Here is a 26,435-nt window from a genome sequence, read left to right as displayed (position 1 = left end):
CGCGGCCCCGCGGCGGGGCGCCAGCGCGCATGCTCAGAGCCCGCCGCGGCCGGGACCCGTGGGCGCCGGGGTGGGCGGCCGGCGGCGCGTGCTCGGCGGGGGCGGGGCCAAGTGTGCGCGTGCGCAGACGGGCCCGCGCTCGGTCGCACGGCGAGCTGAGGAGGAGCGGCGCGGCGGGCGGAGGTGGGTGCGCGGCGGGCGCGGCGGGCGCGGCGGGCGGGGGCGTGACGGCCGGGAGCGGGGCCGGATCGCCGGCTGTCCCCGCGGCGGGCGCGCGCGGAGGGAGGGGGACGCGGGGGCGCAGGGGTCGGGGCGGGGGTCCGGAGCCCGTCCGCCCTCCCGGCCCCCCGCCCCCCCCCCCGGGACCGGGACCGAGCGCCGGGCGGGGCGAGCCCGCGGCGGGAGCCCACCCAGGACAGGGCCGGCACCCCGAGCGGCGGCTGGCCCCGGGCCAAGCGACGGAAGGAGCTGCTCCCGTGTCACTGCTCTCGGGGCACTTTCCGGCTCTGCGGGGTAGGAAATCCTCTTCTGGGCTCGAAATTGCAGCCGCTTCTCTGATAACGTCCTGCGCTTGACGACCCGCCACCGCGTCCCTCCCGGGGTGACACGGCCGCCCCCCGCCGCCCCGGTGCCTGTGATCAGCCTCGGAGCGCCCGGCGTGTGCTGAGCCCGTGTGCTGAGCCGGGGCAGCCGTCCTCCAGGCCCCGCCGGCAGCAGGAAGCATTTCCGCAGGGCCCCGGGCCCGCTCCGTGCTTTCCAAGCCTTGAGCAAGCACAGCTGGAGGTCGGGGACGGGCTGCGCCGGGTCCTGGTTTTCCTTGGTGGGGGGTGCTGGGTGCCCGGCCCCAGGTTTTCATTGATGACCTCACTCAGCACAGGAGCAGGCACTGTGGGTCTCCTGGATCACCACCCATGGAGCTGGCATTAAAGGGCAGAGGTTGCCTGAGAGACCCCTGGGCTGTAGGGGGGCACAGGGAGGCTGTGAGGATAGCGGTGGGCCAAGTGACCAGCATGCCCGAGATGCTGGTGTTCCAGTGTTCCCCAGGTTCCTATCCCTGGTCAGGTGTCTGTCTGCCTTTCAGGGCCAATAGGGGCACTCGAAGGTGGTGTTCATCGTGTGTGTTTGCTAGGAGCCAGCGGGGGACTTCCCAGCGATTGAAAAACAAACAAAACTCCAAACCCATTATTGCACAGATGTAGCTGTTTCCTCCATTTGAAGGCGAGTGGTCCATCTTCACTGTCTATCCCTGGCACATAGCAGACACCTGTAATTGTTTGCTTAATTGTCCTGGAGACAAGGATGCAGGTTTTGGTCATTGAAAGGGATACAGGCAGCAAGAAACAAACCCAGATAAAAAGCGATCAAGAAATCTCACGAAGGTTTTGCAGTTATCCCTGGCCAGTCGTGTAACCTCCACATGCAATTGCTTTTGTTCTGAAGGTTGGTCCTCAACTAATCTTCTCAACCGTCAGATAAAGCCTTTATGTGAAGTACTTATCGGGTAGCATGTGATCTGTTTAGAAGCTTGTCTACCTGGGAGCAGGGAGAGAGGCACGTCCTGTCCATCTTTGCTCCCCTCTGCCTGGCCTGGAGTAGCCAAGGGGTGCTGTCTTAATGACCGCTGGAATGAACCAAAGTGCTCAAGCTAGTGCAGTGGTTTTCATGTGGGTGAAGGGTGACCTTCAGGGAACGTAGGCGTCGTCTGCGCAGGCTTTTCATAACAGTAATAAAATTCACCTCCCGAGTCTGCAAGTTCACCTGCAGGTGGGCCTCACCGCACCTGCCAGGACTGTCCAGCAGGCTCAGTGACCTTGGGCACACGGTGTTGCTTCTAATTCTAGTTACAGACTGAGCCAACCTCAGAAGATGTATTTAAGTGTCCGCTTTTAGTTGGTTTCAGATTTAAGTACATAAGAACAATGAGGCAGGTTATAAAAAAGCACTTAACGTTTACCCTGTTCAATGTTTTACCTGTTGAAGCATACCTTTCCTGTTATGACAACTCTGTTCATGGAAGAAAGAAGCCCTTTTCAACGCAAGGCAGCAATTTCAGTGGCTGTTTCAAGTGTCACTTTCCAAGTGGAGATAATATCAAAGTAATATCAAAGGGAAAAAAAACAACCTCAGGCATTTTATTAAGAATCCACTTAAATTCTTTATTCAGTGACTTTCATTATGCTTTCAACACAAGTTTATCGAAATCCTGCTTGATTTCGCACACGGAGGCCCAGCACAGGTGTCATGTGGCTGCAGAGCTGCAGGAGCCTCTGCCCTTAGCTCACAGTGCGCTGTGGCACCGCCTGCCTTGAGAGGTGGACAGCTTGCTGTAGGAAGCAAGCAAGAACCTTCCGTGGGCCTTCGGTAGGGACTCCTGAGAAGGGCTTGAGCTAAATTTTGAAGGAGGAATAGATGTGGCAAGACCACGTGAGAGAAAGAGCCTTCCGGGCAGAGGGACCTTGCCTGTGCGTGCAAAGGAAGGAAGGCACGGCTACCCTGCACGATGCCGTTGCAGGAAGCGCCTTGGGAAACTCTGGCAGTCAGCAAGAGCGAGGCTGGTGGCAGGTGGGGAAGGGGGCTTGAGTTCCAGGCCCAGGTTTGAATTTTACCCTGAGAGCCCTGGGAAGCCCCCGACAGATCTCAGCTTTGTGGGTACTGACCAGATCACCCAGACCATGGGTGACTGGGCAGCGGTAGGCACATTGAGGGGTGAAGGCCTGAGCCAAGTTGGAACTGTCAAGGGCCACTGAAGTCTACCTAGACTATGAGATGTAGGCCCAGCACAGAAAAAGGTGCTGGGGGTGGGGGGGTGTGCAGGTTGCAGCAGGACCCTGAGACAAGTGGCTGCCAGGAGGGGAAGGGGCAGGGAGAAAGGCATAGGAAACACTCCAAGATTGGGTGACAGCAGTTGGCAGTGCCACGTCACACACACAGGGTGCCGGAAAGAAGCTGCCTTGGGGGCAGGTGATGACTTTCTGTTTGGAGATGCTGAGCTGAGGGTCGGTGAGGTTTCCTGATGGTAGGCGGATGTATGTTGGTCTAGAGCCAGAGAGAACATCCTGGCTCGAGAGCATTTAGGGGACTCCTTCCTGTGGTGCTGAAGCCATAGGGACAGGTGGGCCTCCCCAGAGGAGTGTACGGAGCCAGCAAGAGAAGCCTGGAGGCCCCTGATGTTTTATGTCCATACAACAGAGGGTGGGTGAGGTAGTGGATGTCTGATTAATAAGCCCTTGCCTTTGGGGTTGGGGGGCAGGATGGTGGGCTTTTTATCTCTGTCATAGGGCCCCTGTTGGTTAAACAGAAAAATGTAAAATACTAAAGGTGCAAAATCAGGTGATTCCAGGGTCCCTCCTGTCTCATAGGTCTATGTGCCTTTTAGGAAACTTCCAGATTGTCGCTCATCTCAAAGGACCCTGTTTCTCTCTAGGCCGAGGGTTGGTCCTCTCAGAGCATTCTTACAGTTAGATCTCTGAAAAAAAAGTGTTTTTCAGACCCAGAGATTGATTCAAAGTCTTGGAATTCTCAAGCTCCCCTTGCTCTACCTCTAGGACCCCAGTTTCTGTGTGGTACATCAGCATCTGCAGCAAGCAGGACCTTGGGAGGACTCTTGATGCAGAGCCTAATGTGTGGTGCTCTCTCCTGTTGTCTTCTCACGCCCGGGGGCAGAGCAGGGAGAGGATGAGGAAGGGCCCGTGTTGCAAAAAGAGCTCCTATCTGCCCTCAGGCACCAGGCCCCACAGGGCTGGTCTGGCCTTTGGATAAGTGCACCGTGGGCTGTTAGAAGTTATCTTTGTCTCTGATGGAACATGCTCCTCACTTAGGGCACCTGAAACAAGATCTTGTTCTGTCTTGTGGTGATTGTGTCCCCTTGCCTGGGTTGCATGACCTTATCTGCCTGCCCCACGTATTGCACAAGGACCTGCTGGCAAGGGTCACGTGTGAGCAGTCATGGTTTCTCCCTCCAGCCTACCCAAACTTGCTCTCTCCTTTTACAGGTGGTTGAGAACACAGTCTACATGGCTTGGCTTATTTCCCATCATCTGAAACTGTGTCTGCCTAATTGTTACACAGTTTTAATTGGGTATGCACACAGTGAGGGTTGCTTACCTATGGGCGATTCTGTTACCAATAAAGGCCTTGCTGTGTAGTATTCTAAATGTAGCTCCTTATCTGCTCCCACCAAAGCTTCCCTCCACATGCTGTCCCCTCAGCATTTCCTTGTATCATTAGAGAACCCTGAATCATTAGGGTTCTCTAATGATCTTCAGTAATTCCTTTTCCAGCAAGGATTGTTCTAGCCTCCCCACCTTGGTAGAACTACTGGCCTTAGAAAGATCCAGGTATATGCATTAATTACTCCTGCCTCGAGCATCTTTCGCTGTCCTTTGGGGCTGTCCCTCCTCACCACCAAGCACATGGGAGTGAATGCCCTGCCTCAGTGTTAGGCCCTTTGGCTTCTTGGGGGCTGTGCCGGCTGGACCATGGAACTGTTTTGTCTTCTGCACCATGAATGATGATCACTGGCCTGCCCTCTTAAAGACTGCAGGGCTTGCCGGCCCCTGAGCGGCTGTGCCTACTAAGGCCCTGTTCCGTGCCCATGCTGTCACTTCTGCCTCCTGGGCCAAGGCTTCCTCATACCCTGGGACCCAGCTGGGGCCCCTGACACCCTGTGATTTCCTGTCTTCGCACCTGCACCTGGGTTGGCGTGGTCAGTCCATTCATGTGCCCACAGGCAGCCAAAGCACGTTGACAGCTTGTGTCTATTTTCCAGCACTTGGTATGCCGGTGCCAAGGAAGTGTTTCGAATGCCTATTAAAATGATTATACCTGCAAGACTCCCTCTTGCCCCAGCTTTGTTGTCAGGTCTAAAAATACTTGTTGAGAACCTCCTCTGTGCCCAGCCTTCTGCGGCACACCCGTCACAGGCACCTTGCTTGGAATTCAGACTGGTCAGAATTCTAATGGTGCTAACAGGCGAGTTCCCTTCTCCCGTTCCTGCCGTGCAGCTAGCTGATTTATCACGTGCCCCGGGGGGCATTTTCCCAGACCTGCTGTTGGGAGGACCCTTTTTTGCCCAGAAGATAAAGATTCTTCATTAGCAGAGCCCCAGTGCAGCCTTAGCCCCTGCTTGTGGGCAGACCAGACCAGGCTGGGGGACAGGGGTTTGACCCAACAGAGGGACATAGGGAACTGTTTTGAGTGGCTAACTGGGACCAGTTCCAGGTCTCATGCCCTGGGCTCAGGTGCCATTGGTGAGACCGCATTTGAACTTCTGCCTGGAGACAGGCAGACAGGCCAGCTAGCTGTGCTGTGAGTAAGGCCTCATTAATGGTTACACCCCTTGTCCCTGGCATGTGCCCTTCATTGGGCGCCACCAGCTAAGGGCCACTGTCCAGTTCCCCAGTAACCGGCTGCCTGCTAGTTGCCGTGGAGTGCCAGTTGCCATTAATCTTTGAAAAATCACTATTCTGCTTCAGGGTTGAGGTAGGGCACAGCCTGCCCTCCCGTTATGCGAAGATGCCTGCTGGGAAGGTCACATGCTTAGAACAAGTTGGCAAACGCTCCTGTTGTTATTATTTAGAATTAAATTTTCCTCTTAGGCTAAAGTGGTTTGAGATTTTTCTGAGTCTTCGTGTTTCTTTCTCTTGTTTCCTCCTTCCCAAGTACACTGGGTGTGATGGGAGCACCTGAGCTCTGAACTCCTTGGGCAGGAGAAGGGCTGGACTCAGATGCAGGGCCTCACAACAGTGTCTCAAGAGTTAAAACCGTTTTTGCACAAGGAGGGGTCCCAGTGAGGGCACCTGCAACCCTGCCTGGGGGGTCAGGAAGGCAGGCAAAGGAGGGGGCGTGTGGGCCGAGGAATGAAGCAGATTGGTGTCTCCTGCCTTGGCCTCCTCAACAGTGGACATCCGGAGAGGGTGGCACCAAGAGCCAGATCCTGAAGGGCAGGCTGTCAGGTGCAGCCCAGAGCCGTGTGGGTCCTATGGAGTGAACATAGCGGGGGAGACGCTCAGGAGAGCAGTTGGAGGTTACAGGACCTGAGTTCACAAGAAGATTTTAGGCTGAGAAGAACGGGGACCCCTGCAAAAGCCACATTTAAGAGACACGTGGAGTGATGAGGGCAGGAATGGCGTGGCAGCCAAGGGGTGAGGAGACAGGCACAGGGGAGGGTGGAGGACAGAGGCAGGAGGGAGCCCTAGGGAGAGGGGAGCTGAGAGCAGCGGGGTTACCCCTGCATGTTTCAGGGAGATAAGGGCCCAAGGGTGTCCCTGCAAGGGGGGAGGTGGGTGCACCCCGCTGGGAAGGAAAGAAAAAAGAGCAACAGAGCTGGAGCGGCCTATGGGTTCTCAGAGCAGAGAGGGAACGCTGTGGGGGGCGGGGGAACGGAGATCCAGGCCCCGGGGGAGATGCGGATGCAGGGCCAGGTAGACAGGGCAAGCGCACAGGTGGGTGTGAGGCTGTCCTGGTGGGGGTGTGCACAGGGAGAGAGGATGCGGGCCAGGCAGCTCTGAGGGCAGCTCGGCAGTTGTGTGCAGGCCTGGAGAAGTTGTGCAGGCTGCTTCCCCGGGGCTGTGCCTGCTGGCAGAGGCAAGAGGGTGGGAGGGGCTTGGCAGGCGGGTCTAGGCTGAGTGGGAGAGGGAGTAGGGGCCGCTGGGTAAGGGGAGATGGAGTCACGACTGTGGGAGGAGGGGAGAGGACCGTGAGGAGCTCTTGGATGGGATCACGAGCCAGTGGGTTGTTCGTGACACACCATCTATGGCAGTTTCAGAGCTGACTGGGAGGTGAATGAAGTGATAGAGATGTAAAGGCTTCTAGAGTTGGGGAGCATCAAGCCAAGGCTGCCCACCCTGCCTCAAATTGCCCTGCAGGGATGAGGGGATAGGAAACAAGGACCCTGGACTGGCAGGGTCCAGGGAGAGCACAGATAGAGGGGGGATGGGATCCAGGGAGAGCCCAGATAGAGGGGGACAGGGGACGGGATCTGGGGAGAGTCCAGATGGGGGAGTGGGCAGGGTCCAGGAGGAGCACAGATAGAGGGGGGCAGAGTCCAGGGAGAGCACAGATAGAGGGGGGCAGAGTCCAGGGAGAGCACAGATAGAGGGGGGATGGGGTCCAGGGAGAGCCCAGATGGGGGGTGGGCAGGGTCCAGGGAGAGCACAGATAGAGGGGAGCAGAGTCCAGGGAGAGCACAGAAAGAGGGGGACAGGGGACGGGATCTGGGGAGAGCCCAGATGGGGGGTTGGGCAGGGTCCAGGGAGAGCACAGACAGAGGGGGGACAGTGTCTGGGAGAGCCCAGATAGAAGGGGACAGGGGACGGGATCTGGGGAAACCCCAGATTGGGGGTGGGCAGGGTCTAGGGAGAGCACAGATAGAGGACGGCAGAGTCCAGGGAGAGCACTAGTGATAGAGGGGGGACGGGGTCCGGGAGAGCCCAGATAGAGGAGGGGCATTGTATGGGGAAAGGGGGATGGGGTCCAGTGAGAGCTTAGATAGAAGGGGTGCAAAGCCTGGGGAGAGCTGATATGGGGGGTTAGGGCCCAGGGGAGCCCCCTGCTGTCTGACCAGAAGGACGAAGGGCACATTTGGAGAGGATGAGGAGGTGGGTGCTCTGTGTCACAGATTCCAGAGCAGAAGAGGGGGAGGGGGAGAGGTGGGTGAAAGGACAGCACATAAGGGCATTGGGGGTCAGTGACTGGTCACCCCAGTCTGCGGCACCGTCTCCCCCAGCCCCAGCAGAACCACGTGTCATCCTACAGCTGAGGGCGCAGGTGGGGAGGTGGATATCCCCACGCGGGTTCCACACGGTGACCTCCAGCTCTGTCCCCGTGGCCTCCAGCAGATTCCTGGGGCTGGGAGGGGGCATTCTCCCGGCCTCCCCACAGACGCGTGGAAGACTGGGCCTCATGAGGAAGTCCAATTTGACTCAGACTTGAGAAGAAGGTTCCGGAGTCATGGGAGTGGGTGGTCACCACCTGCCTTGGAATGCGCCCAGGCCCATCCCTGCCCCTTCTGACTGTCGAAGCCAGATGGCCTCAGGGGCATCTCCTGGCCCCCCACCTCCTTCCGCCTCCTCCCCGGAAGCCGCGCCTGCCGCGGACGGGAGCCCGTCCTTCAGGCCGCTCCACTGGGCCTGCCTGTACCCGAGCGCCCGTGAGCTGAGCTCTCCCTTCCCGCGCATGTTGTCTTTCCCGCCTGGCACTCCGAGCGCCTCCGCCAGGCAGCAAGCGTGCCTTTCTCACCCGCACGCCCAAAGGTGGGCTGGAGTGGGGTGGCGTCACCTCCGCATGCCCGTCTCTGATGCCAAGTAGATTTTGTCAAGGGACGCCTCGTTCTGCTGTCCCCCTGCCTTTCCATAGGCTCCACCCTGAGGGACACTGGTGGTCTCCGAGGCTGAGGGGCCACCTGGAGAGTGAAAAGCCATGCCTTCCACACGGGGACAGTGCCTGGCAGGGGGACACTTCTCTGTCCCCTGGAGCTCTGCAGGCCCAGAACCAGGCATGTCACCTGTCCTGCTGTCCTGCTGCGTGCATGCGCAACATGTGCACACGTACAGGGCTGGGGCCGGCACCACCTTCCTCTCGGTCCCTTGTGTGCTGGTCCTGCTCCCTGAACAGATGGAGGATTGCTCAGAACGCAGAGGAAATGCTGAGACAGAGCTGCTGACCCCCGCGGCACAGCCGCCCCGTCCTGTGCTCGGTGACTAAGGCGCAGCAGACCCAGCCCTGGGCCGTGAGCTGTTCTGCGGCCAGGGGTGAGGACGCAGCCAGTAGGACTGGGTCAGGATCCCCGTGCGGGCCTCCCCTCCCTCTGCACGGAGCTGCCTCTTGCCCCGTGGAACCACAGTTGGCCCTTTGGTGGCGTGCAGGGCGTGTGTGTGTGCACGTGCACGTGCCCTCCAGGAGGCTGACAGGTGGCAGAGAAGTCCAGGAGCCAGCACTGTTGGCATCTGGGCAGGACCTGCCTCCAACCTAAGCTGCTCTGACGTTTGCCTGAGAGGCATCCTTGGTTTAAGAGGCACCTCATACGCCCACGTGGAGTAAACCCTCTGCTCTGCCAACCCCGCCCCTGCCTTGAGCCAGATTCTCTGTTCCCTGCTTGCGTGTCTGCCCCCACTGTTGGGTCCTCTTCATCCTCACTGGGTGGCCACATCCCACCCCTCCTCATGCCTCCTCCCTGGACCTTGCCCTCCTTTCTCGGCCGCCAGGGCGATTTTTCTAAAATGTGGGTCTGATCGTGCCAGCTTCTGCTTAGATTCACTCTCCTTGTGCTCTCTCTTGTGTGGGGGTGTCTCTTCTCCTAGTGCAGCTGGCACACAAGGCCACAGCCCCCTCCTGTCCCAGCTCCAGCCCTTTGGCACCAGCTGCCGCAGGCTCCCCAGCTTGCTGTGCCCATTGGCACTCCTGCACCTGGCTGGCTCCCCGTCTTTGTACACCTAGGGTACCTTTGCTGTGCTCAAGTGATGTCCACGCTTTGCCTTGCTAGTCTCCCGTTGCCCTTCCTGGCCTCTCGTGGCACACAAGAGGTATCTCAACAGAAGTTTGTCAAATGAATAAAAGTCTGGGGCAAGGGGAGCCGTGGTGGTATGCCGGGCCCCCGGGAGGCACGGCCTGGAAGGGACGCACAGACCCCAGTGTTGGTGGGTGGTTGAGATGGAATCACCCAGACTTCATTCGTGTGTCTGCGTTTTGTCACAGGAAAGTGAGATTCACATCCAAGAGTTTGAGAAAATCACGTTCCCCACGTAAGAGGTGAGAAATGCAGAGGTGTCATGACTCAGAGGACCCTGGGCCGTGTTTTGGGACAGCAGTGCGGCTCTAGGAAGCCAGCCCTGCCCAGGCTGAGGAGAGAGCTTGGGTGGGGCTGACCGTCCAGGTGGCCTGTGCTCCTGACGTGAGAAAAGGGTTGTGGGTGCAGCAGGGGTCGCCGTGTGTGCCTCACAGGCTGACAGACCTGAGCAGGTTCTGTGTGTGCTGGGGACTCGTGGGTGCCCTCTGTACTTGGTGCTCTAACCTATAAAGTGGAGCCATCTCTGTGTCGTTGACTTGTCCTTAGAATTACAGGAGCTAGGGCAGCCAGCAGCTGTGGGCTTTGTGCTCAGCCGTCCCTGAGGATGGGGGAGGAGGGGTCCCGCTTGAGCAGGTGGTGCCAGCTGCTTGCTCCTGGGCATCTCCTGCCCTGCTATCCCAGCAGGCGGTCTTTGGGCCCTCTCCTCTCACCCTGCTCCCGTAGGCAGGGGCCCTGTACACCTGATGGAGGAGAACCGGCAGGTTTGGGGCGCCTGGGCTCCTGCACCATGGGCCAGGACCTTCTTGGAGGTCTGGAGGGCAGAGTTGAGGTTGAGAGGAACTCTCATGGGGTGCACCCAGTGAAAGTGGCTCCTCGTGGGAGCTTCCTCCCTAGAGACAGAGGAAGAATGGCTAGAACACAGCAAGCAAGGCTGGGGCCTGTGGGGAGCATCCTCCCCATCACCCAGGCCTGATGTAAACTTGCCTTGGGCATACCCAGGGCAGTGGCCAGAGGGCACAGTGGTCAGCGTGACGGGAAGAGGAGCCGGACTGAGTTGTTGCCAGTATAGCAAGATAACACTGGGTGAAATAGGGGTCACTCATTTCCACTTAGAGTTGTGTGTTTGTTTTTTAAGATTTATTTATTTTAGGAAGTATGCTCCAGGAGGGGGCAGAGCGAGGGGAGAGAAACTCTAGCAGACTCCCTTGAGGTCATGGCCTGAGCCGAAACTAAGAGTCAGGTGCCCAGCTGACCGCACCACCTAGGGGCTCCTAGAGAGTTCTGTTTTATTTTTGCTCAAGAATAACTGTAGGTGGCCTGAACCCTCGGGACAGGCACAGTGCTTGAGAGGGTCACTGGAGGGGCTTACAGGAGCAGGGGAAGCAGGTCTGCTGAGGAAGCCATTTGGAGGGACTGCTCCTAAAGAGAGAGCAAGGGACTCTGGTGGGCCTGTGGGAGAACCTCTCCCACCAGAGGGGGCCGTGCTGGGGGCCCCTCTGCAGGACTGGTCAAGTGAGATGACCCAGCAGGTCTCTGTCACTCCCCAGATGTCTCTGAGCCCGTACCAGGCCAGGGGACCCTGTGCAGAACGAGAAGCCCTGGGGACATCTGAGCAGCCTGCGTGCCAGGCGAGCCTGGGCGCTTTCTATAAACAGTCTTCATTAATCCTCCTAACAATTGGCTTTTAAGCACATTCGTTGGATCACATCCCTTCCCTGCTTCCGGCTGTACCTAGAAGAAAATCAACACCCCTCCCGGTGCATGAGCTGGCCCCTGGTGTCTCTGCTGCTTGTTCCCTGGCTTGCTGTGCTCTGGCCATTCTGGATGCCCGTCTCTTCCTGTAAGCACACCAGCCTGTTCCTGCCTTAGGGCCTTTGCGCCTGTTCTTCTCACTGTCCATAGTGACCTTTCCTCAGCTCTCTTGGCCGCTTCCTTCTTGTCACTGGAGCTCAAATTGAAAGAGGTCCACTCTGATTAGCCTAGTGAAGTAGTTGTCACCCACCAGGTGTGCTGTGGCCCTGGCTCTCTGAAATCATCAGTGTACCTCTGGTGAGTCTGAAAGGAGATTGAGTAGAATTTTTTTAATTTTCCCAGAATTGTAGGCGAGGCCCAGAGCTGAGGACAGAACATACCAAGTATCTCCCTACATTCCAAATTCTGGGAGCCCCCAGGGTGGTGGAGAGGTGTCCCCTCCAAAAACCAGCCTTGGCCCCATCCTGTTCCTCTGCAGTGAACCTGAGACAGGTTGGGGAGGAGGGTGGCCTTTAGGTGAGTGCAACATTTGTGATAAAAAAAAATCATTTCCTCCCTCCCTCCCTCCCCATCAGGAGGCCCAAGGAAAATGGTTTTCCGGGGCACTTGTTGGCGGAGCCCCGCTGGCAAGTTGCCAGAGCGTGGATAAGGAGAAGTGAGAGAGAGCGGTGGTGGTGGTGGGGGTGCTTGCCTGCTGGGTGCCACTTGAGCCCCCAGCCAGTGAGCCTGGAGTGTGAGCTCACCCCGCAGGTGTTGCATGAGGGCCACCACCCACGCGGTGGGTTGTATTTATCAGCTCCGGTTTTGTTTTTTTTTTTTTTTTTTTTTTATGATAGTCACACAGAGAGAGAGAGAGAGAGAGAGAGAGAGAGGCAGAGACACAGGCAGAGGGAGAAGCAGGCTCCATGCACTGGGAGGCCGATGTGGGATTCGATCCCGGGTCTCCAGGATCGCGCCCTGGGCCAAAGGCAGGCGCTAAACCGCTGCGCCACCCAGGGATCCCTCAGCTCCGTTTTATACGCAGGCACCTGCCCTTTGGGGGAAGAGGCAGGCTTGTGTGAGATTCAGGCAAGCAAGTGACAAAGCTGGCTGGTAAGCCAGGCCTGACTGGCTGAACCCTAGGTCATCTCCTGCATTCGCTGCTGCCTCCCTTCACCCCGACCCCCAGGTGTGGACGTGAAGCGGGAGAGGCCCATTTGCTGCGTGGGGGGCAGGTGGGCAGTGTGGTGTGGCAGCTGCGAGCTGCAGGGGGGATATCTGGGGAGACAGGCCGTCAGCTCCAAAACTTAGCTCCAGGGCAGGAGCTTCAACCTTGATTATCTTATATGTTTGCTGTGTTTCCTGCCCCCTGACTTGTCCTTCCCAGTAGGGAGCTTAACAGTCCCACTTCATGGTGAATGAGTGTGTGTGTAGATCTAGGGAAGAGGCCTTGTGGGATATGCACTAACATGTGAGCAGCGATCATCTTTATGTGGAAGGCAGAGTGGGATTGGGGTGAGGGACTGAAACGGGACTCGACACTTCTGTTCCATGATTTTGTGTTATTTGACCATTTTGTGATTATGAGTTCCTATTTAAAAATGACAATGACAGGTAAGAAAACCGCCCTGGATCTGGTTTTATAGACGCCTGAGGCGGTCACTGCAAGCCTTGAGTGCCTGGCCTCGGAAATGCTGCGCTCCCTCTTGGGGTGGGGACTAGAGGACACCTGTGCGGGTCCAGGGAGCTCCTTTGGGGTCTCCTGAACATGCCCTTGCCTTCGACTCCCTCGGAGTCCGGCGTGTCCCTGAGCTACTTGTTGCAGCAAATGAAACTGTCTGCTTCTCCCTGGAGGCCCTTCTGACGGAACTTTGCAAAGTGCGATAATCGTTTTTGGAGTTTCCAGTTTAATATTCCACCTGAACGTGAGGCCGGTTGAGTGAGGATTGGTGCTGTCCTGCCCAGCTCTTGTTCTGCTTATAAACATGTTTACTGCCCTGATAATTTGCTGCTGTTCATGCACACAGGATGGGCCTGGGGTCCTCTTCAGAGGTTAGTGGGCCCAGAGCCCGGAATGAAGGGTTTAAACCCTATAAGTCCAACACCTGCCTGGCTCAGTCCGGAGAGCATGTGATTCTTGATCTCCAGGTTGTGAGTTTGAGTCCTACATTGGGGGTAGAGATCATGTAAAATTTATAAAAAAAAAACAAAAAACAAAACAAAAAAAAAAACGAAAACCCCACAAACCTATAGGTAATTTGCACATGGGGGCTGTGGACACAGCCTGGGCATGGCTCTGGATATGGCTCTGGGAGCAGCCATAGGGCCTGGGGAAGAGGGGGCCGTGGCTACTTTCCCACTCAGGATAGAGCAAATACACCGGCTCCATTAAGACTTCTTTTCTTCAGGGACACCTGAGTGGCTCAGCGGTTTAGCGCCTGCCTTCAGCTCAGGGCATGATCCTGGAGTCCCCGGATCGAGTCCCACATTGGGCTCCCTGCATGGAGCCTGCTTCTCCCTCTGCCTGTGTCTCTGCTTCTCTCTCTCTCTCTCTCTCTCTCTCTCTGTGTCTCATGAATAAATAAATAAATAAAATCTTTAAAAAAAAAGACTTTCTCTTAAGATTTTATTCATTTATTTGAGAGAGCATGAGAGAGTGTGCAAGCACATGAATGGTGGGGCGAGAGGCAGAAGGAGAAGCAGACTCCCTACTGAGCAGGGACCCTGACACGGGGCTCAATCCCAGGACCCCAGGATGATGACCTGAGCTGAAGGCCGACATTTAACTGACTGAGCCACCCAGGTGCCCAAGACTTACTTTCTTCTGAAAAGGAAGGCTCCAGCCCAGCAGTAGGCCGGGTCCTGCTGTGGGTGAGGCATTGCTGGTGGGACATGTTATGTGGATGTTGTCACAAAGCCTTTATTTTAGTTAATCTTCTCTATGAGGAAGCTCCTATAAGAGCGGTATCAATTGACTCCTGGGTGGCTTAGCAGTTGAGCATCTGCCTTCAGCTCAGGGCGTGATCCCAGAGTCCCGGGATCGGATCGAGTCCCACATTGGGCTCCATGCGTGGAGCCTGCTTCTCCCTCTGCCTGTGTCTCTGCCTCTCTCTGTATCCTTCATGAATAAATAAATAAAATCTTAAAAAAAAAAAAAGGAATGAAATTCTGACGGGTGCAGAATGGACAGGTGGAGCGCAGAGGTATTGTAGGGCAGTGGAAATTATATGGTCCTGTTGTGAGGAGATGTCATCCTACGTTTGTCCAGACTCCTGGAATGTACATCTAGAGCGAACCTTAGTTACTCTACAGATTTCAGGTCATGATGATGTGTTAATGCAGGCTGAGCTGCTGTGGCAGATGTCCCCCTCTGGTGAGCAGTACTGACCACAGAGGCGTCTGTGGATGTGTGAGGGCAAGGGGTGTGAGAAATCTCTGTACCTTCCTCTCCGTTTTCCTGTGAACTTGAAACTGCTGTAGGGACGCCTGGGTGGCTCAGTCAGTAGAGTGTGCAACTCTTGATCTTGGGGTTGTGAGTTCCAGGCCAATGTTGGGGTAGATGTTACTTAAAAAATAAAATCTTAAAAAAAAAAAGAAAGAATAAAGAATAAAAAATAGTCTTAAATTAAAAAAAAAATTGATACACACTATGAACCTAGATGAACCTTGAGGACGTCGTGCTCAGATAAGCCAGACACAAAGTGATGAGTGTGCATGATTCCACTTCTGTGAGGCCCTTAGAGGTGTCCCATTCATAGAGAGTAAAAGGGTGGGCGCCAGGGGCTGCGGAGGGGGCGTCCTTGTTGAATGGGGGTGGAGTTTCAACTGGGGGAGAAGAACAAGATTTGGGGACTAATGGTGGTGAGGGCTGCACAACCGTGTGAACACACTTAATGTCTCAGAACCATGCACTGAAAAATGGCTAAAATGGCTAATCTTATGCATATTTTACCACAATGAAAGAAACCACACCGTATGAAGGCGCTTTCTCAAGCCACCCTCTCACTGATTCTTTCAATTTCTGCTCTGCATCCTTAAGGTTCAACTTCCTTTTTATGTTTTCAGATGAATGTTATAGATGCAGGAGAAATTACAACTGTCTGGTCGTTCAGTGACACCTTCTGAAGCAGAGCCTGAGACCTCTGGACACTTGTTCCATCTCGGGCGGAAAGGCTGGTCCGAGGTACGTGGGCAGACGTGGCATTTTTGTGCCAAGGCGGTAGCCTTTGGCAAAGACAGACGTCAAGTTGTGGCATCCTGAACGGTAGACGCCTGTCTTACCGTCCACATGCGGTGACCCATCAGCCGGAGAGTCTCAGGTTGCACGTCGTACCTGTTTTGTCACGTCTGCCTGGATCTCAGCGGTTGCCCATGATGGAGGGACGGCACCAGATCCCCCAATACCTCTGTCTCACTCGGACCCAGAAACACGTTAGTGTTGAAGCTCCGACACCTTCCATTTATTTCTCAGCCCTTTTGTCTACTCCCCGGCAGTGATTCTTCTCTCCCTGAATCTTAGCTGAAATCTCTAGAGAGTTAAGGGCTGGCCGCTGGCTTCTGATCCAGGGGATAGTGGGGCAGAGCAGGAACACGGTGGGGTGCAGCACGCACAGCTGTGAAGGCCCAAAGCCTCAGGGAGCAGAAACTGAGTGTCTCTGGACTTGCTGGGGTACCGTGGTCTGGTGGCCCGTGGGTGTGAGGGGCTGGGAGGGGGGCTGGCGGCCCAGGTGGGGGGAGGCTGATGGCCCAGGGGGATGGTTGGTGGCCTGGGTGGTGGAGGTTGGCAGCCCAGGGGGGTGGTTGGCGGCCCGGATAGGGGAGGAGACTGGTGGCCTAGGGTGGTGGTTGGCGGCCCAGTGGGGGGTGGCTGGTGGCCCAGGGGGGTGGTTGGCAGCCTGGGTGGGGGGTGACTGGTGGTCCAGGGGGGTGGTTGGCAGCTCAGGTGGGGGAGGTTGGCAGCCCAGGGGGATGGTTGGTGGCCTGGGGTGGGGAGGCTGGTGGCCCCGGGGGCGGGGGGGTGGGGGAGCGATGGTTGGTGGCCCAGGTGGGGCGGGGGAAGACTGGCCTAGCCCTTCTGAGAACTCAGCCCCAGCTCTGAGTACTCAGTGTGTGTGACCTACTCCAGTACCTGCCCTGTGGAAAGAAGTTCTACTCCAGAGCTCATAGTGAATTCTCAAAATAACAACTTATCTGAAATGGAAGCCCTTCTAATACTTTATAGAAAGATGAAACAAAAACATGCTCTTTAAGACATGACCCTTCGCCTGCACGTATTAAGCATGATCTTTAATCCGACAGGATATGGGATGGCACACAGGTTAACCGCGAAGCCTCAGAGAGGGGGCCGGGGATTGAGCGGCTCCGTGCCCTTCCTGGCAGGCTAGGACTCGCCCCTGGGGCGCCGGGGCCTGCACCATGGACCCCCCAGGGTACAACTGCTTTGTGGACAGAGACAAGATGGACGCTGCCGTGCAGGACCAGGGCCCCAAGGAGCTGAGCTGTACGGAACTGGCGGAGCTGAAGCAGCTGGCTCGCCAGGGCTACTGGGCCCACAGCTATGCCCTGCGGGGCAAGGTGTACCAGCGCCTGATCCGCGACATCCCCTGCCGAACCGTCACGCCAGATGCCAGCGTGTACAGCGACATCGTGGGCAAGATTGTGGGCAAGCACAGCGGCACCAGCCTGCCCTTGCCCGAGTTCGTGGACAACACGCAGGTGCCCAGCTACTGCCTGAACACCCGGGGCGAGGGTGCCGTGCGGAAGATCCTGCTGTGCATCGCCAACCAGTTCCCCGACGTGTCCTTCTGCCCCGCGCTGCCCGCTGTCGTGGCTCTGCTGCTCCACTACAGCACGGACGAGGCCCAGTGCTTTGAGAACGCCTGCCGCATCCTGGCCTGCAATGATCCCAGCAGGAAGCTTGTAGATCAGAGCTTCCTGGCCTTCGAGTCATCCTGCATGACGTTTGGGGACCTTGTGAACAAGTACTGCCAGGCGGCCCACAAGCTGATGGTGGCCGTGTCCGAGGATGTCCTGCAGGTGTACGCAGACTGGCAGCGCTGGCTGTTTGGGGAGCTGCCCCTCAGCTACTTCGCTCGCGTCTTCGATGTCTTCCTGGTGGAGGGGTACAAGGTGCTGTACCGCGTGGCGCTGGCCATCCTCAAGTTCTTTCACAAGGTCAGAGCTGGGCAGCCGCTCGAGTCGGACAGCGTGAAGCAGGACATTCGTGCCTTCGTCAGGGACATCGCCAAGACCGTGTCTCCGGAGAAGCTGCTGGAGAAGGCATTTGCCATCCGCCTCTTCTCCCGCAAGGAGATCCAGCTCCTGCAGATGGCCAACGAGAAGGCTCTGAAGCAGAAAGGCATCACCGTCAAGCAGAAGAGGTAGGCAGGCCCCTCGGGGCCTTGGGTGTGGCCTGCCCCAGGCTGCTCTGAGGGGCCCACGTTGGGTAGAGCTGGGGTGGGGCACATCCTGGGTGTTGGGGCCTGAACTTGTCCTGCCAGCCTCTTGGTCGCCCACCCTCGCCTGCCCGCCCGCCAGCCCTGCCTGGACAGAAAACCACGGGAGGGGAGAAGGGGCCCTGTGGCCCCGGCCCCGGCCGGCTCAGGCAGCTGTGGCTGCAGAAGGCGCAGGGTCGTGCCCTCGGGGACAAGGCCGTGGCTAAGACGGAAGCCAGACGCCGACCATGGGGTCAGAGGGTCTGTAGTGGCCAGGCTGACTGCCGCGGGTCACTCCCAGCCCTCGCTGGGGGGGTCACTCCCTCCCTCTGCCGGGGCTCCCTCGCTGCTGTCCCCGTGGCTGCTGGGTACGCTGCCCGCCCCGAGCATAGCACCCGGCGAGCGTCCGAACACTGTCTCGGCCTGAGCAGGCTGTAGGCACGGAGGCCTTTCTCCGGGGCCGCAGGCAGCTGCGTCCCGGCCATCGGTGCCTCCCACTAACCTCTCCTTGTCTGTTTTATTTTTCTCTGTCTTCTCTGTGTCTGTTGCTTCCTCCTGTTTTTCAGTGTTTCACTTTCTAAAAGGTAGGTCTGGAAACCACGTCTCTATGCCTGGCTTCTGTCCCTCCTCTAGCCTGGCTGTCGCAGGGCCTGGCCGCTCGCTCTGGCTTGGGTAGTGCCACCTTGAAGCCTGGCTGATGTCCAGGCCCTGTCTCTCTGCTCCGCTGCCTCACATGTGCTGTCTCTCAGTGCTCGGCTGGCTCTGAAGCCTTGTCTTGGCAGAGCTGGCTCGCTCTCTGTCCCCGTTGATTAGAGAAAAGTGCTTGTGTCGCGACCCAGGCCGGGTGCTCTCCCCTCTGTACCCATGGGAGTGGGGCTCCAGGGGTCAGCACCATCCCGTTTCTTAAATAGGTGAGAATCCCCCTGCGGGCTTAGCTTATATAAGAGGCTCTGCATCCCTGGTGGGGGAGGGAGGCTTGGTCAGGGCTGGGGTCCCGGCTGTGCTCTGACCCCCCACCCCCGCTTTCCCCAGGCAGTTTGTGCACCTAGCCGTGCACGCAGAGAACTTCCACTCGGAGATTGTCAGTGTGAAGGAGATGAGGGACATCTGGTCGTGGGTCCCCGAACGCTTCGCCCTCTGCCAGCCCCTCCTGCTCTTCTCCTCCCTGCAGCACGGGTACAGCCTCACCAGGTAACACCCGGGAGCCCAACGGGGGCTGGGCCCTGCCCTCCTGAGGCCCCAGGGCCTGGACTCTAAGGGCCTGCGGTATGGGAGGACAGAGTGGGCTGTGGGGCCTCCCAGAATATTCTGCTGGCTGGCGACTGGCCCTCAGATACACCTGGGCAAGGTTCTGCCTCCCCCCTGGGGGCCCTGGAATTGGGAGCCCCTCCTCCTGGACTTCTCTCATTCCCAGGCCACCCAAACCTGAGGGGTCCTTGCCCTGGATACCCAGCACAGCTTCAGGCTCCCGCGTTGGTGTTGTGACCATGCAGGAGGCAGATGCCTACCTAGGAGTTATCAGAGTCCTAGGACAGGGTGACCTGTGGCGGTAGGCCTTGGGGCGTTACTCCCCAGCCTCGACTTGCCTGGTCCGCAGGTGGGGCCACAGTATTGTGGAAGGGCCCCCTCAAGGCGTACCGCCTCCTGAGGCAACTCTGCCAGGTAGCTCCAGTCTAGCCTTAGATGGCAGGTAGCCTCAGAAGTTTCTGGCTTGTGTCCCAGGTGGCCCCACAGAGGTGACTTTGGGAGAGCTGCCCCAGCCCTCATGGCGGGCACTGTCTGCGGCCCATGAGTGTGTTGGCATAGCTAGAGATACACTCCCCTGCTCCCCACCTCTGTGCTCCGTGGGAGGCCCGCTGAGGGATGGGCCAGGCAGGACCACCAGGGATACCATGCAAGCCCTGGACACTCAGTGCCACCGCAGTGCGATGTCAGGGCTCCTCACGCACTTCCCAGTGTTGCGTGTCCCCCAGAGGCTCAGGCTCCTGGGCACGTTCCAGGCTTTCCTAGAGCAGGGACCTGTTCCTCTGGTCTTGTGTCCCTGAAGCACCTGGCACATGGCTATGCCTGCTGAGGACTCTGCCCTGCGCCTTCCCCCACCTCACACCAGGGCCAGCGGTCCTGGCGTAGCTGACGGCTTGGGCCCCAGGCTGCCTGTTCTGGGCTTCATCTTGGCTGAGAAGCTCCTTGGCTTCTTGTCATGCCTGGTCCCCAGGCCCGTCTACCGCAGGTGGCCGGGCATCTCGGATGCTGTGGGCACCAGATGCTGTGGCCAGAGGTGGCACAGAGGAGGTAGTAAGGCTGGCATGTGTGATCTTTGCCCCCAGGTTCTATTTCCAGTGTGAAGGACACGAACCCACCCTCTTGCTCATTAAGACCACGCAAAAGGAGGTGAGGAGGGGTCCTTGCCTCTGATGAACTTCGGGGAGGGTGGGTGCTGCCCTGAAACCTCCACCCAGGCTTCGTCCACTCACATGGGTGAGTCCAGCCTCCCCTTGTGACCCCCACCCTGTCCCCCTGGGGCTTTAAGCCCCGAATCCGCCTGAGACCACAGGGCCTGGCTTCAGGGAGCACTGCCTGCTGCCCTGTCGTCTGCCCCCTGCCTCCACCCTGACAGGTGGTTTTCAGGGCGTCCTCTGTCCGCAGGGGCTGTCACCTGGGAAGTGCCCTGAGGCGTCCATGAGGGCTAGAACCCAGGTGCCCCCAACTCAAGGGCACATGCTTCCCCGGTAGAGGCTCTCTGTTCCTTGGCCCCCAAGCCTGCACCCATGGGAATCCCGTGTCTGCATTCTAGCAGGTGACTCATGGTCAGACACTTAGGGCAAAGCCTGCAGCCACTCAGAGGACTGAGTCTGAGGGAATCTCGCGCTTTGCTGGCTGATGGCGTTGGGGAACATTCTAGAACAGGGTCATCTCTTGGAAGCTTCTCTGTGAGGGGCATCCTTGGGGTTGATGGCTGAGTGTGGACGTGGGCTCCTTCCCGTGCTTGAGGGCCAAGGAGGGAAACAAAAGTATCCCAAATAAGCCGGTGCTGGTCGAGGCGGCCACCCACCCACCCTCGCTGCCCACCCCTTGCCTTCCAGACTCTGACCTCCTCACACCACTGGCCACCTCTGGCCCTCTGGTTGTGGGGGGGTGGTGGTGCGGCGGTGCCAACAGGGCCCCCCAGCTGTGACTGTATCACCACCCCCCAGCAACAAGCGAGGGGTGCTCCCACAAGTAGGCGGGGTGCAGCCTCATGACCTTTCTCCCCAGGTGTGTGGGGCTTACCTGTCAACAGACTGGAGTGAGAGAAACAAGTTTGGAGGCAAAGTGGGCTTCTTTGGGACCGGAGAGTGCTTCGTGTTTAGGGTAAGTGAGTCTGCTGGGGTGGTCACACCACAGCCCCCACAGCCCCCCCGTTGGCTTCTTGTTTGTGACCATCAGACCAAACCGTGCAAGAGCAGGCAGCGAGCCTTCTCTGCCCTGTGCCACGTCTCCCCGGCCCGGGCACAGGGCCTGGCGCTGACAAAGACGGGGGGCAGTGGGTGGGCAGGAGGGCCCACGGGGGACTGTGTGCTTGGGACTCACGCTGCCCTTTTGCCCTCAGCTGCAGCCTGAGGTCCAGCGCTATGAGTGGGTGGTCATCAAACACCCGGAGCTGACCAAGCCGGTGTCCTTGGAGGCTGTCGCTGCCCCGTCCCCTCCCTGCCGCCCCATGTCCTCAGACCCTGCAGATCGCCTCTCACCCTTCCTGGCCACACGTCACTTCAATCTGCCCTCCAAGACTGAGTCCATGTTCATGGCCGGAGGCAACGACTGCCTCATCATAGGTGAGCACCTCCCTGCCTGCCCTTGGTCACTTAGCCTGGGAGATGGGCGCAGGGTTGTGGGGCGCCGGGGTTCCCGTGTAGCAGGTGCCTCCCCGAGGGACAGGCAGACAAGAGAACTGGGAGTGTGGAGGCTGGAGCAGGCACGGGGGTGGGCATGGGGACAGGCGGCTGTACGGTGGGGACCCTGGCCAGGGGGGCTTGAGGAGACCGAGGGTCAGCCCTGTGGTTTTGGAGAAGTCTCTGGCAGGACCAGGGCAGGGCCAGCTGTGAGGCTTGCTCCCTGCAAGGGCAGATGCTCAGGAGCAGGAGCAGAGTGGACAGAGGGCAGCCGGCCTGACCTGAGCCTCCCCCAGGTGGAGGCGGTGGCCAGGCACTCTACATCGATGGGGACCTGAACCGGGGCCGCACCGGCCACTGCGACACTTTCAACAACCAGCCCCTCTGCTCTGAGAACTTCCTCATCGCTGCTGTGGAGGCCTGGGGCTTCCAGGACCCTGACACCCAGTGATGCGCCTGCGCAGGTGGTGACTGGGCTGCCACCGTGCAGTGGGGGGTGAGGCAGTGGCCAGACCCCCTCTTCAGGGGAGAGGCAGTAGATGAAATCCCCCCCCCCCCGCTCTGCGGTGGGCAGCGTGGGGGTGCTCTGGTGGGGGGCCGGGCAGGGGCTGCTGGGACCTCAGCTGGGAGGGGGGGTGTCCCTGCTCAGACCTGCTCAGACTTGCTGCTGCCTCTAGCTGGGACTCGCCTGTTCTGGGCTCTGGAGGACTCCTGCGCCCAAGGCCTAGGAGGGGCCGCATCTTGCAGCCCCTGAGTCTCAGTCCCTTGGTGTGGGGTGGGGACCTGACAGCAGAAGGAACCTTCCACCAAGTGTGGGTCCGTGGCACCCCCTGCTGGTGTGTCTTAGCATAGCTCTGGAGCAGAGCCCTGAGCAGCCCTGAGTCCTGTGGCTGGTGGCTCCAAAGACACCGCACCCGAAGACACCACACCCGCACCTGGGGGGCTGCTCCTGTGTGGGTGCCGCTCCTTGGCCCTGTCCCCGCCCACCCCCACAGGGTCCTGACGCCTCCCCCTGCTGGCCGGCACCTGTGGCCGCCTCTCCGATGAGAACCACAGGGTGAAAGAGGGGAGGGCAGCATTTGTGCTGAGCTCTGGGCCCCTCCCGAGGGAGGGTCAAGCACCAGTATGAGGAAGGGCCTGAGGGGACATCATGTGTCCTGGTGTTCCAGAGCCTGGGGCTTCTGCTGGGCCTCCCTGCGGGCTCAGTCCCAAAGAGGCAGCCCAGAATGGCCCAGGGAGGGGCCCTCTGCCACAGACCCCACCCCAGCCAGCTCCATTTCCAGGGACTTGCCCGGTGAAGTCCACGCTTCCTAGCTCTCCTCCTGTCTGCTGGGGGCCTCCTCCGCTCCCCTGCAGCCTCTGCGGTGGCCCCAGGATCCCACCCAGACTCCTCAGTGTGGAACCCCTGTCTTCGTCTGTCAGCACGTGCAACCTGCCTCCTCCCCGGGCCCCTCCCACGCAGCTCCTTCGCTGCACACCCCCCTACAGCCCTCTCTCAGCCCTGTCGTTGGCGTACAGCATGGCTTTCTTGTGCTGCCACCTCCCCCCTTTGCCCTACCCAGCCCGGCCCCACACAGGCCCTGTAGACTGTAGGTGCCCCGTGAAGACTTGGGGAGCAGCCTCCCACCACATGACCTCCCTCAGCTGGTCCTGAGGGCCTGGGCACTGGGGGGAGGAGGGGAAGCCAACAGCCACCCAAGCAGCCCTGTAAGCCTGTGGCAGCTCGAGCCACAGGTGCCAGGGGTCCCGCCCACCAGCCTGATTCCCACGTGGCTGCGGCCCTTGGTGGCCCCGGGCACCGTGCCTCTGCCGTCTCCATCCTGCTTGCTCTTGCTGTGGGGCATTGGCCCTCTCCTGCCCACTCTTCCAGTCTCCTCTGAGCCGGGCCACCGTGGTACAGGAGGAAGGACCAGTAGTCCTTGTGGTTTCAGGCAGGCCTGGAATCTGCCTGGAACTTTGTTTCTCCACCTGTAACATGGGGCCAGTCATCCTGCTCTGCTGTCCCCAGGGACTGTCCAGAGGCTCCAAGGGGGACAGTGTGAGTCCCTAGTAAGGGACAGAGGTGCTGAGAGGCGGTACCATGCTCGCCACCCCCACCCCCCACCACTGCCACCCTTGCCCCCGCTCTGAGCCCCCACAGCCCTCTGCTGTAGCACCAACTTTGGTGTTCATTAAACACGGTCTCGTTATGTGAACTCTGACGGTCCAAGTCTGCTGTCTTCGGTCAGAGGGGCCTCCAGGGGCTCCTCTGGGCCTGCTACCAAGCGGGGTGCCACAGGCGGCACCCTCAGCATGCTGGTCAGTGCATCATCCGTGGAATGTTGACGGCCTTTCAGGGCGCCTGGAGGTCCATTCTAGCACCGTCTGTGTGGCTCCCTCTGGAGGGAGCCTGGGGGATTCTTCTGAGAGTGAATCTGGAGGAGTCTCTGGCTGCCCCGAGGGGTCCAGTGTAGGAGGCCCAGCGCTGCTTAGCCACCACCTCTGTCTGTGGCGTGAGGTCTCCGCATGCGCACGCATGGTCCTCCTTTCCCTCGGCTCTCACGTCGTCTTCCCAGCTGTCCTGCTGAAGTAAAGGTACGTGTGGTTATTACCTTCATCTTTAACTCCGATTTAATGTCTAGTCATGTATCAAGTGCTTCCAAGTAGAACACATTTTGTTAATATTCTCTATCATTTCTTACTGGTTACCTAAAATTTGCTTTTGATGTTGAAAATAGCTAACGTGTTATGGAATTGCATGACGAATTATCATTTTTTTCTAGAAGCATTTAAAAACTTATTTTGAGGGGTGCCTGGCTGGCTCAGTCCGAAGAGCATGGGACTCTGGTCTTGGAGTTGTGAGTTCGAGTCCTACATTGGACATGGAGCTTACTTTTAAAAAGTTTATTTTAAAAATAAAGCAGAACAGGGACGCCTGGGTGGCTCAGGGGTTAAGCATCTGCCTTTGGCTCAGGGCATGATCCTGGGGTCCTCGGATCGAGTCCCACATCAGGTTCCCTGCGGGGAGCCTGCTTCTCCCTCTGCGTATGTCTCATGAATAAATAAATTTTTAACAAAAAAATAAAATAGAACGTAGTTAAAAACAGTTCATTAAATTAAAAAATTGTTAAAGTGGACTATATGCCTTTAGGGCTTCAGGACATTATTTTTTCAAAAATAATTTATAATAGAAGAGTAAGTCATTTGTATTATGAATTTTTCAAGAGTTAATTGCTGAATCAAAATTAGTATTTCAACTTTTCTGACTTTTATAAGCTGCATGCTTAACTTTTTGAGTTCTTCATGGCAACTTGTTTTAGAAAATTCTTTTTTTTTTTTTTTAATTTATTCATGACAGAGAGAGAGAGGCAGAGACATAGGCAGAGGGAGATGCAGGCTCCATGCAGGGAGCCCAATGCAGAACTCGATCCCCGGTCTCCAGGATCACACCCCGGGCTGAAGGCAGCGCTAAACCACTGGGCCACCAGGGCTGCCCTGTTTTAGAAAATTCTGAAGATTTCAGGCTTTCAGATTCCTCTTACCCATTTCCTGAAGCCATAAGGCCATTATAGTCCCCTTATGTGTGTTGTATTTAATAGATTCAGATTTTGTAAGTTTTTAATTTTGAAATAACTTCAGATTTACAGGAGAAATGGAAAGGTGGTACAGAGACTTTCCATAGCCCCCGCCCACCTCCTGCAGTGTAGATACAGGGCACATATCCGAGCAGTAACAAATGTTGATATATAATGCTATTAACTACAGATTTAGCCAGATTCCTTCAGTTTGTCCAGTCCTTTTCTCTGTTCTAGGAATAGATTTAATTTGTACAGATATTTACATTTTTTTTAAAAACGCAGAATGTCCTCAAAATTCACGAGACTAAACCTGTTCAAAAAAGTAAATTGCCACTAATTAGCACAGTGAGGTCTCAGGCATGGATGCCTGTCGTGACTGTTCTCGTCCTTCCGCCCCCAAATGTCTCGTTTGCATGTGGACGTTACCAGCTGAAGCAGGAGTACAGCGGATGCCTCACAGGTGCTTCACGCTACCACATCTAAGTTAGAGAAGGGTGTGGATCTTTAAAAATTTTGTTTTAAAAAAACAAAATTATGACCACGAGGTGTTAAGATGGCAGAGCAGTCAGGGGGCCCTGAGCTCGTCTTTGCCCCTCGAACACAGCTAGATACTTATCAAATCCTTCTGAACACCCAAGAAATCAGTCAGAGGTCTGAGAGGACAAAACTGCAAGCCTACAAAAGTAGGAAAGTGACCACCTTGTGGAAGAAACCAAGATTGCACTGTATGTTGACTAAAATTTCAATTAAAAATTACGATCTTCATTATAGTCGTGTCAGATTGTGGTCAAGAAGTGAGGTACAGCATCACGTGACTCGTCACTGAAGATGAAATGCGTCACATGTTTGCAGACACGCTCACTTGACCAGACCCTATGGAATTTGTTAACTCTGTGCTTGGGACCAAGGAAGCAAAATCAGAGGACACGCTGTCGCACAGACATGCTGACTCGTGACATGACGCAGAGGCACAGCAGCAGAGCCGCTGCTTCAGCTTGCCAGATCCGCAGGTGTATTCCCAGCTGGCCAGAAGCCCTTGGGTTGCCGGGAAGCACCCCCGAGTGCGGGTGCCTGCAGGTCGGGTCTGCTCCAGGGGCGCCAGTGACGGCATGGAGGTCCGGGAGGGGCCCTGCTCCATTTCATACGGAAGTGCGCTGCTTGGCAAAGGACATGGTTTGCCAAAAGCTAGTGAGCTAATGATTAAGGAGGAGAAAGGGTTGTGTGGGTCCCTTTATCTTCCCGTTCTTGTGTAGGGTGGTCATTGGCTGAGAAATGGATTTTACCAGATTGACACGTTGGAGCATCTGAGTGAATAAAGGATGGCGAGACCAAGTGAAAA

At 57.3% G+C, this 26,435-nt stretch overlaps 1 protein-coding gene across 6 annotated transcripts; it reads left to right on the top strand.

The window, feature by feature from the left end:
• Positions 1 to 100: 100 nt before the first annotated feature.
• On the top strand, positions 101 to 26,435 carry TBC1D24 (TBC1 domain family member 24). 6 transcript variants are annotated; one of them, XR_004816401.2, is made up of 10 exons: positions 101 to 183; positions 15,302 to 15,419; positions 16,535 to 17,616; positions 18,237 to 18,254; positions 18,703 to 18,861; positions 19,998 to 20,061; positions 20,926 to 21,021; positions 21,260 to 21,482; positions 21,836 to 24,113; positions 25,868 to 26,435. XR_004816401.2 is itself a non-coding variant. In XM_035717341.2 (9 exons), the coding sequence occupies exons 3-9, from the start codon at positions 16,652 to 16,654 to the stop codon at positions 21,988 to 21,990; spliced, it is 1,680 nt and encodes a 559-aa protein (XP_035573234.1). In that variant the 5' UTR covers positions 101 to 183; positions 15,302 to 15,419; positions 16,535 to 16,651; the 3' UTR covers positions 21,991 to 26,435. The 6 variants fall into 6 exon arrangements, 4 of the variants coding, with proteins under 4 accessions (XP_035573234.1, XP_035573237.1, XP_035573235.1 ...); XR_004816400.2 differs by having other exon boundaries at positions 24,877 to 26,435; XM_035717341.2 differs by having other exon boundaries at positions 21,836 to 26,435.

This window comes from Canis lupus, chromosome 6 (assembly GCF_003254725.2).
Source record: "Canis lupus dingo isolate Sandy chromosome 6, ASM325472v2, whole genome shotgun sequence".
Lineage (NCBI taxonomy): Eukaryota > Metazoa > Chordata > Mammalia > Carnivora > Canidae > Canis > Canis lupus.
This window is presented reverse-complemented; position numbering and strand designations above follow the sequence as displayed.

Excerpts from the sequence above, each read along its gene's own strand:
- TBC1D24 (XM_035717341.2), top strand. The coding sequence starts at position 16,652 with ATGGACCCCCCAGGGTACAACTGCTTTGTGGACAGAGACAAGATGGAC. Across the intron at positions 18,862-19,997 it reads CACGGGTACAGCCTCACCAG|GTTCTATTTCCAGTGTGAAG; the intron begins GTAACACCCGGG and ends CTTTGCCCCCAG. Across the intron at positions 21,483-21,835 it reads CAACGACTGCCTCATCATAG|GTGGAGGCGGTGGCCAGGCA; the intron begins GTGAGCACCTCC and ends AGCCTCCCCCAG.